The 15,513-nt window shown below is 44.0% G+C and overlaps 1 protein-coding gene across 1 annotated transcript in view; it reads right to left on the bottom strand.

Annotated features, from left to right (window-relative positions):
* Positions 1-12,457, bottom strand: part of PRKCI (protein kinase C iota) — a 141,579-nt gene extending 129,122 nt beyond the window's left edge. The window contains exon 1 of the mRNA XM_040349332.1: positions 12,207-12,457. Coding sequence (XP_040205266.1) covers positions 12,207-12,295 — 89 coding nt within the window. The 5' untranslated portion in view covers positions 12,296-12,457. The remainder of the gene's footprint in view (positions 1-12,206) is intronic.
* Between the last annotated feature and the right edge of the window lie 3,056 nt (positions 12,458-15,513).

Here is a 15,513-nt window from a genome sequence, read left to right as displayed (position 1 = left end):
ACATGACACCAGACAAATTAAAAAAATTTGATGAAGAGCAGACAGGGGAATGCTGGAGGGGGTGTGGATCACCAGGAAATATGGCTCACCTTTGGTGGGAGTGCCCAAAGATAAAAAAGTACTGGGAAAACATACTGGGTTGTGTGGAAGAGATTACAATGAAAAAGATAAAGATAGACCCATGGGTGGTCCTATTCCATGGGGGAGAAGAAGGCATAAAAAGGTATAGGGAAACACTTACACCGCATCTCTTAAACGCCGCCAAGAGATTAATCCCAAGGAGATGGCAGGATACAGAGTGCCCCCAAACCTGGGAATGGATCGATGCGGTCGAAGAAACATACAAAATGGAAGAACTGAAAGAAAGCTTAGAGGGAAATAACATACTACAAAGTATAAAATGGGATAACTGGAGGACCTTTAAGAGATCATGGAGTTACGCAGAAAAGTTAAGGGTAGAAGCCTAAAAGATTTTCTAGAAGAAATCAGAAAGAATTAGAGGATTTTGAGCACGTCTGGGGTGAGACGGGGGGGAGGGGGGGGGGGGAGGGGGGGGAAGGGGGGGTAAAAATCGAGAAGGATATACTTTGCGAGGTCTTCCTTATTCTCTTATGTCAAGCAGATAGTGGAAACATACCCGTATATATTTACACTTATATATACAAAAAAAAAAAAAAAAAAAAAAAAAAAAAGAAAAAAAAAAAAAAAAAAAAAGTCGCGGTCTACTCCTGGTCCTGTTCCGTTTTAGATGTTTCCCAGCAGCCTATCACGGACGTCTTCTCATCCTCGGACTCCGTTTCCCAGCAGACACTGTGTTCAGTGTTCCGCCAATCACGGACGTCTTTTCATCCTCGGACAAGAGAACGTCCATGATAGGCGGAACACAGTGTCTGCTGGGAAACGCCCATCACGGAAGGGACCAGGGAGAAGCTGCGACTTTTAAACAATGGACGCTTCTGGTACACTGACTCAAGTATAAGCCGGGGGGGGGGGGGTATTTTCAGCCCCAAAAAAAGGGCTGAAAACTCGGCTTACACTCGAGTATATACGGTAATGCGTTTGTTCCCTCTCCCCCAGGAACAGGTACAAAATGAAGCATCAAACTGAGTCCAGGGTGGTGATGTAACTTGTACAGATGTTGACTATTAGCTTCATTGCACCACAGTCGCCACTGAAAATCACTGTATAGGGCAGGGCTCGACAAATCCCGGGCGCCAGGTCGCCATGGCGACTAGAAATAGGGTCCTGGCGACTTGAATTGGAAGGGGGAAAAAAAAAAAAAAAAAAAAAATTTTTTTTTTTTTTTATTGAGCTGGGGCCATCTGGTGGTGAGCCGTTGGTATTACAAGTTATTACCACCAGATGTGAGCTGGCGCCATCTGGTGGTGGCCGTTGGTATTACAAGTTAAACATTACAAGTTAAACAGCAATTCTAATGTTGTTTTTCACTATTTTCACTGCCATCTTCTTCCCTCTAATTAGAACCCCCAAACATTATATATATTTTTTATCCTAACACCCTAGAGAATAAAATGGCGATCGTTGCAATACTTTCTGTCACGCCGTATTTGCGCAGCGGTCTTACAAGCGCACTTTTTTGTGAAAAAATTACACTTTTTTTCATTAAAAAATAAGACACCAGTAAAGTTATCCCCATTTTTTTTTATATTATGAAAGATAATGTTACGCCGAGTAAATTCATACCCAACATGTCACGCTTCAAAATTGCGTCCGCTCATGGAATGCCGACAAACTTTTACCCTTTAAAATCTTCATAAAAGAGGAATGGTACTACTGCGCTACCATATATAAAACCAAAAAAAGTGGAAAAAACAGCAAAAAATATCAAATAACAAAAGCTGCGTATCTAATAGGTGAACAAAACCAAATTAATATGAAATGAGTAAATGATAGCGCTAGTGTTAACTAGTGCTGAGTGAGTACAGTGTAAATATTAGTAATATAAAACATACATAGTGAGTGTAAATAGCAACACTTATGCAAAATTACTATTAAGTCCAATGAGATGTTGAAATGAGTTCCTTATGGGTTAACACCCATATGCAGCCCTATGGTGATCAGCTGGCGTTTTCTCCTCAAAAACTTCTCATTAGACAGACAATGACCTTTCCCATTAAAAGATCCAAGCAGAAAACCTCAATATAAGGGAAGAAAAAAGAAAGAGGACAAGCCTCATAGCACAATACTGTATAACAGAGGACAATGGACAAGAGACTACACCGACGGTAATGAACTCACAAAACCGCCGATTGACACAGGCTCTGAGATAGATTGCCGCTCAGTATGTTGGTCTCCTCACTAGGATCGAAGTCCCGTCAAACATAGGCTCCTCCCCCACGCGTTCCGTCACTAGGCACGTGACTTAGTCATGGGTCTCTGCTAAGTCATGACTAAGTCACGTGCCTAGTGACGGAACGCGTGGGGGAGGAGCCTATGTTTGACGGGACTTCGATCCTAGTGAGGAGACCAACATACTGAGCGGCAATCTATCTCAGAGCCTGTGTCAATCGGCGGTTTTGTGAGTTCATTACCGTCGGTGTAGTCTCTTGTCCATTGTCCTCTGTTATACAGTATTGTGCTATGAGGCTTGTCCTCTTTCTTTTTTCTTCCCTTATATTGAGGTTTTCTGCTTGGATCTTTTAATGGGAAAGGTCATTGTCTGTCTAATGAGAAGTTTTTGAGGAGAAAACGCCAGCTGATCACCATAGGGCTGCATATGGGTGTTAACCCATAAGGAACTCATTTCAACATCTCATTGGACTTAATAGTAATTTTGCATAAGTGTTGCTATTTACACTCACTATGTATGTTAAAATCTTCATAGGCGACGTTTAAAAAAAATCTACAGGTTGCATGTTTTGAGTTACAGAGGAGGTCTAGGGCTAGAATTATTGCTCTCGCTCTACCAATCGCAGCGATACCTCACGTGTGGTTTGAACACCGTTTACTTATGCGGGCGCTGCTCACGTATGTGTTCGCTTCTGCGCGCAAGCTCGTCGGGACGGGGCGCGTTTTCTGGCTCCTAACTTTTTTACCTGGCTCCTAGATTCCAAGCAAATTTGTCAACCCCTGGTATAGGGTGAATGCACTTTTTCTTTTACAGGTACAGTACAGGGTTCTCTGAGAAACAGGCAATGTCATATTGTACCCTTCTGAATGAAATCCAGTAATATTGGACAAAATTTGTGAAGTATGTGAAACATGGCTGAGCGGTTCATAGCAAAAGATCTGACTCGATGCTATATATACCAGGCCTCAGGCTAGAGCCAAAAGGCTGGTATAATGGAGAACTCTGCGCTGCTTAATGTAAAGTGAAGCTGCTAACACAGCTAATTGAGAAAAGCAGATATTAATGTGTTGGTGAGTGTATATTTATATTTATATTCAAAAATTGCATAAATAATGAAATAATAACAAACAAAACATAAAATTAATCCAATAAGGTTGCAAGATGATTGCAACTGGTGAACAATGAATAAACCAAATAATTAAATGTCCATATAAATCTGAGTGTGACAAAACATCCACCACGTGTCACAAGTGCAGTTGAAACTCAAACGTTGAAGTGATGAGACATAAATCTACCAATGTGACTTTGTGCGATAAAATGACCCTCCACTGATAAGGATGCTGGCTTACCAGAAATCATGGACTCAAGGAAATATATATTTCATGAGTCAAACAGGCTTAAACCAATAAGGACATCATGGAAAACTCCTCAAGGAACAAAGGATCAACCAATAGCTCTTCAACAGAGTAGCATTCGCCCAGATGATGAGTATGCACTTAGCCCAAATGGCTTACAGCTTGCCCTCAGGTGTATTTTCAACAGTAAAAAGATATGGAGAAGAGAGGAGGCAACATAGCGTGATACCGTAAAAAAAAGCGAAGGTTTTAATAAGCAATTGCACTTACATGTAAATGGAAGTTACATCGCATGTAGTAAAAGATGTGGCGGCAATGGAGTCTCCCCGACGCGTTTCGTGTAATGACACATCATCTGGGGGTCAGGCCAGATCCACACTGTCCTACGTTCATTGCAACACAAAGATGTGAACCAGCCACATAGCAAATAATGAGATTTCTACTTGAAATGCATTTTTATGCAACCACAGCAAAAATGATACCCCATGTCAGCTGGCAGTATTGCCACCAAATATGGCCCATTCAAGAGAATGCATGGAGGTTGCAACATGGTGCTGAAAGTTTTCAAAGGTTAATACGGGCATCAAGGAAGCCACGTGTTGCCTACCATGGCCCTCAAAGTGTATGTAAAGCCAAAACTTTTTTCGAATTTGGAAATAAAAGAGTTAGAATTTCAGACAGGTTTTATTTCTGTCAATGTCCCTGATGGCAAAATGTACCCTCTCTATTTGATCTAGTGACCATTGTCTTCCACACAGGAAGTGATGTGAAATCCAATTTTTAAGATGTCACAGGAACAAAAGATGAGGGGAAATCTCCCAGCAGGTAAAGTGGTTCTTGTAATAACTGCCTAAGACCCCATTCACATCTGCGCTCCACACTGTTCCCCCCCATGCACTTGAATGGGTTGCCCTATATGCAGCACACATCGAAAAACTGGTGCATAGCTTGGTGTGTTTTTTTCAACCTTCTTAAAAACGCAACATAAAGCATTTTTGCTGGTCACAATAGGGGTGCCATTAACAAGCAGTGGCACTGAATGTGCATGTTTGCGCTCACTACTCGAACACGCAGGTGCAGGGGTCAATTTCCAGCTGCTCTGGCCAAAAGGAAAGTCTATGTTCGAACAGCTTAAACAGAGAGCGTTAGAGGTCTGATAGACACCCCTATTACCTAAAAGAGAACCTGTGACCTGACCTACACTATGCTAGTACATAGGGAGACTTGTCAGCCTCCTAGTGATAGCAAAAAGATGAAAAACAAAAAGTTGAACAAAATAAAATAGAAACAACCCAACAAAACGTATGAACGCAAGCAATGACAATTGGGCCACTAGGTAAAGGCACGTTTTTCATATACACACACACACACACATTTATATTTTCACTTTTTAATGCAATTTTTTAGGTTGCGCATTATTTTTATTCTATCATAAAAGGCACGTACGCCAATTGAGAGCAATAATTCTAGGGTCATTCACTGGTAACTCTAAACTGATGTAGGGCTGCAACTAACGATTATTTTCATAATCGATTAGTTGGCCGATTATTGTTCTGAATAATCGGTTAATAACCTTTAAAAAAAAAAAAATTAAAAAAAATAATAAAAAGGGATTTTGCTGCGATTTGCATTTTAAAATTGACATGCTTTTCTGCAGCTTCTCCATTGAAGTCGATTGAACAAAAAAAAAAAAGCACAGTTTTGTGTTAAAAAAAAAAATCCTTGCCCTTTCCAAACACGCAGCAGCTGAAAAAAGCACAGATGTGAACATGTCCCATAGGAAACCAGGTTATATGAACTGTAGTGTGTGTCTGCAAAAAGCATTAACAAAACGCATAGGTGTGAAGATGTTTAGCAACATAATGGGCTTAGAAAAAAAAAAATAGCCCTTTATGGTACAAAAAGAGCAATAATCGCTACTGTAAGGGGTTCATTTTTTACTGTGGAACAGTGAAATTAATATTTACAGTAGCAATTTCCTCTTTTTGTACCATAAAAGGCTAATTTTTTTTTTTTTTTTTTTTTAACCCCATTATGTTACTGCCCGATTATGAAATTAGTAATCAATTAATTTCATAATCGATTATTTGTTTCGGCCCTAAACTGATGTGCTGTAAACTGGCTTTCAAAGAGTCGTATATAGACAACTTTGGGTACCATTGTTTTTCACAATTTTCCAGGCGCACACAATTTTGAGGTTTGACATATTTGATATCCATTTACCATTCACAGCTTCATCTTTTATATCCTACCAAAGAAATTTGTAGTATATTGAGCTTGTGTGCACTAAACTGAACTTGATTACTGAAAATATTGATTTGATAAACAATAGTGCAATTATGGTGTGACAAAACAATTGATTTCTATATGCCCTTGCGCTGATTGGCATTGATCAGGTGTACAGAAATTCCAGACACTGCACAGTGTGGACGGGCTCCTAAACTAGCCATGCATGGTTCAAATGTCATTCAAAATAAATGTCCAATAATGAATGGGGTCAATATGCCGACTGCTTTAAACCGTAGTGGTGAGAAAAATCAAAAGGTGATGGATGGAATATGTTTCTCCTTTATCATCTGAACTAATGAATTTCTAACAGTAAACGTGGTTTCCATTCGAAAAAAATTGTACTTTTGTTAGTAAAGTTTTATTGGGAAGTAGAACTTCCATTGTCTTATATGTGGTAGTGTCCCAGGCTTAAACATTACATCTCTGTGCATCTAAAAAAAACTGAAGGTTACAATTGACATCATTGCCATGGCAACCAAACAACATTTTTAAGGGCTAACAAAATCTGTTGAGTCACTGATAGATTTTTCTGAATTTCTGTTCAAAGCAACAAATTTACCTCTGTATGGCTTTACTCTCATAAATCAAATCGCATACCATGCAAAAAAAGAAGAAGAACAGGGACTCTGGGACTGCAACAACCAACATCTAGCACAACATAGTACAAAAAGCATAGAATATCAATAATGTGATTAAAGTATATACATAAATATACACACACAGATATATATATAAATCCATTCGCAAATACTACGAGGAAAAAAATCAAGTTTAAAGCAGGTTTTAAATCAAAAACACATTTCTGATAGGAATAATCAAAAACCCCATTCAATGCGATACACACAGGGAAGTGGATTTTGATGGGTAGTTACACACTTGATCTCTGGAAGGTTTTACCCCCCTCATGACCAGGCCATTTTTTTTCTATTCGGCACTGTGCTACTTTAACTGACAATTGTGTGGTCATGCAACTACTGTAAGCAAATAAAATGTATATCATATTTTTTTTTCCACACAAATAGAGCTTTTTTTTGGTGGTATTTGATTTTTTAATTTATATAAACAAAAACAAAAACAAGCAAACATATTTTCTGCTTTCTGTTATGAAACTGAAGCAGGCACAATGTAACCCGTACATCTTCATGCCTGCATGTGCCGCAGTGCTGTGGCAGGTCAAGATACGACCATAAATTAGGATTTGAAGTTATCAACTGTATCTCTGCCTCTACTGCGTAATCCCAAAATCTGATCAATCAAAATACAATCATATACAAAGTATCTCAGTACTGCCAAAGCAATGCAAAACGATCAATAATGTTCCAATTGACTCAGTTTGATCGAATCTGATCTAAATTGGTTTAATATGATTGGAAAGGATTTATTGATTGTTTACAGATTTAATCATTTTGATTGAATCATATATCAATTGGATATTAAAGGGGTTGTAAAGCTTTGTGTTTTTCACCTTAAAGGGGTTGTAAAGGTACAATTTTTTCCCCCCAAATAGCTTCCTTTACCTCAGTGCAGTCCTCCTTCACTTACCTCATCCTTCCATTTTGCTTTTAAATGTCCTTATTTCTTCTGAGAAATCCTCACTTCCTGTTCTTCTGTCTGTAACTACACACAGTAATGTGAGGCTTTCTCCCTGGTGTGGAGTGTCGTGCTCGCCCCCTCCCTTGGATTACAGGAGAGTCAGGATGCCCACTAATACACAGCTCCTTTATCTGCAACCTAGAGAGTGTCCTGACTCTCCAGTAGTCCAAGGGGGGGGGGGGCGACCACGACACTCCACACCAGGGAGAAATCCTTGCATTACTGTGTGTAGTTACAGACAGAAGAACAGGAAGTGAGGATTTCTCAGATGAAATAAGGACATATAAAAGCAAAATGGAAGGATGAGGTAAGTGAAGGAGGACTGCACTAAGGTAAAGGAAGCTATTTAGGGAAAAAATTAAATTGTACCTTTACAACCCCTTTAAGATTGAAGCATCCAACATCCACCAATAGATCTGGTGGCTGCATTTGTTTTCTTTCTACCTGGTTACAGTGATCGAGCCAGTAAGTCTGTTACTTTTCATCTTCCTAAAACAGACTAAACTGTCCAGACAAAGTAGCAATGGGAGAGTTGAAACAAATCATTTACATTGAAAGGGGTTGATTTTCATTCATTTAAATAAAATTAAACCACTTTAAACAAGCTGCTAGCAGGTTTCAGAACTTCTTAAAGCTTGTTGAAAGCCTGCTAGCAGCTTGTTTAAAGTGCCAATCAACACTCCCATTAGATCTGTGTTCAACATTTACATACTGGAGCTTCTTTAAAAGCTTCAACAAAGCTTGCCGAAAGTTCTGCTAATGCTTTGTTAAAGCTTGCTGTTCACAATGCTCTTATTTAAGCTGCAGTCCATGTGAAACAGGGCTTAGGGACCTTTCGCATGAGCTTTATGATCAAGTCCACCTGTCCGTTTTTCAGAGGGACCGACCAGACTGGAAGCTTCATGCAAAACTATGGGAAGGCTGATGTAAACAAACATGTGTCTGCTCATAGCCACATACCTCCGGGTCCATTCGTGTCTGGCAAAAAAATAAAGGAAAAAGGACTGCATTCTTTTCCGAATGGTGGATTGGAAGTAGCCTGATGTAAACAACAGACACAAGTCTGTTTACATCCAGCAGCCCATAGATTCAAGAGAGGTCAACAAACCAGAATACACTGATCAGCTCTTGCAGCATGTGCTGATTGATTGCTGGTCTTCCAGCATGACCGGTAGACCGGCTTCTGTTGAACATACACAGAAAGTGAGCCGATTCCTGCTAAACCAGGTGACTTTTGGTAAGTGTGTATGTGGCTTAAAGTGGAGGTTCACCCAATAAAAAAATTCTAACACTACATCCAGCACCGTGCTGCATATAAAATGACACTGACCTTTATTTATTTTTTGCCGTAGATAGCGTTTAGCCGTGGAATTCACTGCGGCTTCCGGGTAGGGAATCCCGCGGCAGTGGGCGTTCCTATTGACATGCTAAACGACGGCGCACACAGCGCGTCACGACTTCCCGAAAGAAGCTCGGGTTGGCTCGGCTCTATTCTGTGCCTGCGCACCGGTGCCGAATAGAGCCGAGCCGACCTTCCTTCGGGAAGTCGTGACGCGCTGTGTGCGCCGTTGTTTAGCATGTCAATAGGAACGCCCACTCCCGCGGGATTCCCTACCCGGAAGCCGCAGTGAATTCCACGGCTAAACACTATCAGTGTCAGTGTCATTTTATATGCAGCACGGTGCTGGATGTAGTGTTAGAATTTATTTATAGGGTGAACCTCCACTTTAACACTGCCCCCCCCCCACAGATGGACAATGGTGTTGTCCAAGGATGACGTGGTTGCACCTCGATCCAGAATGGAGACACCCCAAGACTCACCATACAATCCCTTTACACTCAACTTTAGGTGTACCAAAACTATGTAGTATGAGGACTTACCTAATCTTTCCAATCAGGCAGGCCCTTGCATTACATAGATGTTGGTAGATCCTAAAGAGGAGTTCTGGCTGTGGCTCCCCGGCGTTTCACATCCGGCCTCACACTGTGCTTTCTTAATGGTCCTGAAGTCTCCCGAGACCTGTGACATGTCCCAGGAGGTGGGGGTCTAACTTCTGCTCTGCTGGGGTAGGTGAAAAGAATGTTCCCATTAGTGGGAGAGGATTGACACAACTTCCCTTTTTGGGTGAAGTTTCATTTTAAAGCCGATCTTCATCCTTAAGCACTTTTGTCTTATCCACCCATCCTCCCCCCTGCTATCTGAAAAGGGCTGTTTTCTTTTCTTTTTTTTAAAGTGTGACCATGTCCCCCGTTGCACAACATTCACCTAGGTGAATGACGTGCACTGTCCTCCCTTTGCCTAGTGGGATATGCACTGTCACAATCACAAAGGGGGAGTGGGAGGGCCACTGCCGCATCAGGAGGCCATACCAACAGAACCAGGAAGAGCTGCCAGACCCCTTGATGATCAATATGGCGATGCGGGCCGAGAGGTGACAGAACACTAGAGGATCTCAGCGGGACAACTGGATTCTCTGGGCATGCGGGTATCAGTAATGGATAGGGTTGGCGAGTAAAAATACTCTTTAGTCTCACCACTTACGTTACAATTAAAGGGGTGGTTCCCCCTAAAACAAATTTCTAACAATACATTCGGAAGACTGCTTACACTGCGGGTAGGCTGGCTTTTTCTTTTTTTTTCGTACATACCTCGATCATATCGTATATCGCCATTTTAATCCCTCGGCTTCCGGATACGAGTCTTGCTGGACCTAGTTGATTGACGTTCCTCCGACCGGCGCATACTGCGCGTCACGACTTTCCGACAAAAGCCGAACGTCATTGCGCAGGCGCCGTATAGAGTCGGCTCTATACGGCGCCTGCGCAGCGACGTTCGGCTCCTTTCGGAAAGTCGTGACGTCAAGTATGCATCGGTCGGAGGAACGTCAATCAACTAGGAACGCCCACCGCCACAAGACTCATACCCGGAAGTCGAGGGATGAAACGGCGATATCGAGGTATGTACGAAAAAAAAAAAAAAAGCCAGCCTACCCGCAGTGTAAGCAGTCTTCCAAATGTATTGTTAGAAATGTGTTTTAAGGGGGAACCACCGCTTTAAGGATGAGCTCCAGCGTGTTCGCATAGTACACGTGCAGAGCCCGCCAGGAAGTCTGCACGGCGCTGCGCTAATCACAGCCAGAGAGACATTGTCCCGATGCTCGGCTGCAGAGATCAGGAAATGTCTCTGGCTGTGATTAGCGCAGCGCCGTGAAGACTTCCTGGCGGGCTCTGCACGAGTACCATGCGAACACGCTGGAGCTCATCCTTAGTTACAATCTGATTGTACAGTCACCTTAAAATCTACCAACAACTATGTAGTGCAAAGGTCTGCCTGAATGGATGCAGGTTGATTGGCTAGTTTAGGTAGGTACCCATATAACTTCGTTTTGGGAGCGCTAAAGTTGATTGTGCACTCAGATTGTATAATGCAGCGCCAGCCTAAAGTCCCATCACACGGGACAAATATCGGCCAAAATCAGCCATTACAGTAAAAACCCGCTGACTTTCGGCCCATCTGTACAGCTGCTTGTCCAACAAGCTTCTGTGGAATGAGCGCACTGGAGAATAAGGATGAGCGCCGGCGTGTTCGCAAAGCCCACGTGCAGAGCCCGCCAGGAGGTCATTTCTGTGCTGCGCTAATCACAGGCAGTGAGACATTGCCTCAATGCGCAGCTGCAGAGATCGGGAAATGTCTCACTTCCTGGCGGGGTCTGCACGTGGGCTTTGAGGAAAAACCGGAGCTCATCCTTAATAGAGAACCAGCAGCTGACTGGCATCCAATAAGCAATGGCAGCAAGCGCTGGCCGAAGTATCCTGGAAGAGAGGGGTCACACGCGTCACTATAGTGGACCGATTTTCCTCTATGGAGAGGTGGGTGTCACGGACATGCGTCTGTTGACACCCGATAAAAACAGACGGATGGGGATCAGATCGGTAGGCAGTCTGGTGTGAACGGACAGGCGGTTTGTTTACATCCACCCATAGAGAAGACCAGGCTGCTCAGAGGTGGATCAGTGGATAGATTCCCCACTGATCAGGTGGACTCCATCAGAGGCGTCCCTGTGTGGAAGGGACCATAGAGGAGAATGTACAATCAGATTGTATGGTGAGCTTAGACAGGAAGTGTGTTACCAACCAGGTCACCAGGTAAGAAAAAAAACCACAAAGAAAACGAATGCAGCCACCACTTCAAGGGTCTGTTCACTTCACGTCTTGGCACGTTCTTTTGAACGCATGGCATTGCGAAGACCTGTAAAAACAATGGATGTGAATGGGCGCACTCTACACTGCTGATGAATACGTACTGGAAACAAGGAAGAGCAATCCCTACTTTTCCACAATGGTAACGCATGTCATCACAATGCATATCACAGGACAGAAAAATAAAAAAAAGAATACAATGCAGCATGCCAACAACTTGTGCCCAACAAACACGTGCAATCTATTCCATTGGTGGGTTTATTATGACTTTGATGAAGCAGTGAAAGGAGTCCCCATAGTAAGTGGTCCACATGTGTCCCCAGATCAGCCACAGATCATCTAGAACTCTACTGGAAGTGTCACCTCCAATGAGGATCCTGTACAGGATGATCCCTCCTCAGATCTCTTCCTGTCCCGACCCATCCCCTGCTTTCCCAGCCTGCCCCGAGCACACTCACCCTTTGAAGTATGCCTTGACCCGGACCTGGTGGGAATGATCTACTGCTGCTGCTGGCTGGGACATGGTGCTGTCCCTCTGTGTCGGCATGTCCTCCCTCACACCAAGTCACAGTCCGTCCACCGCACACACACAATCCGGGAGAGGAAGCGACCAGTCCCTGCGGCCTCCCCCCGCCTTCTTCCTTCTTCCAGTCCTCAATCCCAGCACTGCCTGCAAGACCGCACCACCTCACACACATCCGGGGGAGGGACAGCCCTGCCCTGCCGACAGCTTCACTACCGGGATAGGTAGAGGCAGTCACCATGTAATACATCATCATACAATACGCAGCATTCCTCTCATACAACCCTCCAAACACTTTCTATACACAGAACCAAGTGTGTATGTGCCTTGTCATGGTAGGTAGGGACACACCATGCCACAATGAGGGCTTATTCACACCTAGGTGCATTGTCTTCAGGAAACCTATTCATTTCCAAGAAACAATTACATGCAGCATCTTTCCAGTGTTACTGTGTGTGTGTGTGTGGTTGTGTGTGTGGTGCAAAGCAAGTGTGTCCGAGCTGCATTGCCTGCGCCCCCTTTCACACGGGTCATCTGTTCAGTCATGTTTTTAGCTCACATGAAAACGGATTCAGATTACCTCAGTGTTCACCTCACTTTACCTTCATTTTCAGTTTATGGTAAGGTGACCAGATTTTTAAAATGAAATCTGGGGACTTTTTTTTTACTAGTTATGATGGCAATCAGCGACTTATAGCGGGACTGCGATATTGCGGTGGACAAATTGGGCACTAAGTGACACTTTGTGGGAAGCAGTGACACTAATACAGTGATCAGTGCTAAAACAAAATGCACTGTCACTGTACCAATGACACTGGCTGGGAAGGGGATAACATCTAGGACAGTGACCACCGTTCTGCCTATGTACATAACAATCAGCCACTCCGCCAGGGAAGGCAAGGAGATAAACAGGCAGACGGCTGGCCGGGATTTGAGCCAAGGCAGAAGAACGTGCGCCCGAAACTGAAAAAATAGTCCCGCTTCGACCAGCACATGATCATCATAAAGGGGCACAGATAATGGAAAAAATACACCCCCTAAGCCAGTAGGAGCAGGGTGTGTAATTCTGAATTCTTTTTTTTTATTCTGCACTGACTGGCCCGGATTCTTGTAGCACTTACGCCGACGTATGTGTAGATACGCCGCGTAAGTGCACAGATGCGCCGTCGTATCTATGCGCCGGATTCTTAATACAAGATATGAAGCCACTGAAATGTGGCCTTATCCGACCGACGTAAGTTTCCTACGCCGTCAGAGCCTGGAGCGCATATTTACGCTGGCCGCAAGGGGCGCTTCCATTGATTTACGCATCGAATATGCAAATGACCGAGATACACCGATTCACGAACATACTTACGCCCGTCGCAGTAGTATACGCCGTTTACGTAAGGCGTACGTCCGGCGTAAAGTTATTACACCTATAGGAGGTGCATCCCATGCAAAGGTATGGACGATGGAACAGCCGTCATATTTTACATCGTTTACGTAGTAGTACGTGAATGGGGCTGGGCGTAGGTTACGTTCAGTGATTCGATGTATCTTAGGCATTAGGTCCGACGTGATTCTGAGCATGCGCACTGGGAAGCGTCCATGGGACGGCGCATGCGCCGTTCGTTCGTCCCTTCATTTGCATGGGGTCACGCAACCACTGTGTCATCAAAACGCAGCCACTGTGCCATGCCATCAAAACGCAGCCACTGTGCCATGCCATCAAAACGCAGCCACTGTGCCATGCCATCAAAATGCAACCACTGTGCCATGCCATCAAAATGCAGCCACTGTGCCATGCCATCAAAACGCAGCCACTGTGCCATGCAATCAAAACGCAGCCACTGTGCCATACCATCAAAACACAGCCACTGTGCCATACCATCAAACGCAGCTACTGTGCCATCAACTGTCACCACTATGCCATCAAACACAGCCCCCAATTGTTGCCACTGTGCCCCAAATTGTTGCTACTGTGCCCCCAATTATCGCCACTGTGCCCCCAATTGTAGCCACTGTGCCCCCAATTGTAGCCACTGTGCCCCCAATTGTTGCCACTATGCCCCCACTTGTAGCCACTATGCCCCCACTTGTAGCCACTGTGCCCAGTACCCCCCCTGGCACTTACCTTTATGGCTTCTACGTCCCTCGATGTCCCTCGTCCCGCCCTCTGACGCTTCAGCCAATCAGGTTACCCGATTGGCTGAGACGCCTGTCAGTCTTATCCTCGGATGTACGCCCCGAGGATGAGCTTCAGGAAGCCGACTACAGCCGCTGGCCCTGATAGGCACTTCCACACAGCCAGTCAGCTGCCGCTATTCAGCTGACCGGCGCTCAACATCCGGTCAGCTGAATAGTGGGCGGCAGCGGCGAAAATATACAGATTCATACAGTGTATGAATCTGTATATTTTACTGGCTGTGAGCGAGCCAGAGGGGGCAGCGCTCCTGCGTCCCTATGGACGCACCGCCACTGGCCTACATCCTTTTGCTAATAGGTGTCCCTCGTTCCCATCTCAAAAAGTTGGGAGGTATGGATCACAGAATTACATTAATTTTAGTAACCATGCACAGAAACTCAAAAACGTGTATTCATTTAGGGCAGCCTATTTCAACCAGGGTGCCTTCATGTTTCTTCAGTGGTGCCTTGGCATAATGCTTAATATAAAAAAAAATTGCATACAGTCCAACGGGTGAATGAAGCCTGCCATTTAGTTACACAAAGCCACATATTTTTATTGTATACCATTACAACCTTCTAGCCGCTGGCATCTTAACAACCAATGACGTCACTGGTTGATAAGGAAGATGTTAGGCGCCTGCACAGCATCACTGATTGCTTCTTCCCTGCCCCTCTCAGTCAGCACTCGGATCACATTAGCTGAGCAAGGGTGAGAAACTGAGGGAGAAGAGAAGATTGGTATACCAGTCAGTACTAGTGTGCAAAGGTGTATTTGCTTTGGAAGAATAAATCACCTCTAACGCTGGGTGTCCTATGTGTGTGGATCTTACTGCATTATGTAAACTATTAGTTTCGTTTTTAAATTTTTAGATTGGGGTTGCCCTGAGATTGTGCAGAATTTTAAAGGGTGCCTTGATTGAAAAAAGGTTGAGAAACACTGATTTAGGGAATCATGGCCTCAAGCGGGTGGTTTTCAAATAATTGGCAACAAAGCCACACCTGGAAATGGGAGTGACTTAAGTGGGATCACCCAGAAGTGGGCATGATCTGGGCGGGACAACCCAAAAGGGGGG

Source organism: Rana temporaria, chromosome 4 (genome assembly GCF_905171775.1).
Source record: "Rana temporaria chromosome 4, aRanTem1.1, whole genome shotgun sequence".
Lineage (NCBI taxonomy): Eukaryota > Metazoa > Chordata > Amphibia > Anura > Ranidae > Rana > Rana temporaria.
This window is presented reverse-complemented; position numbering and strand designations above follow the sequence as displayed.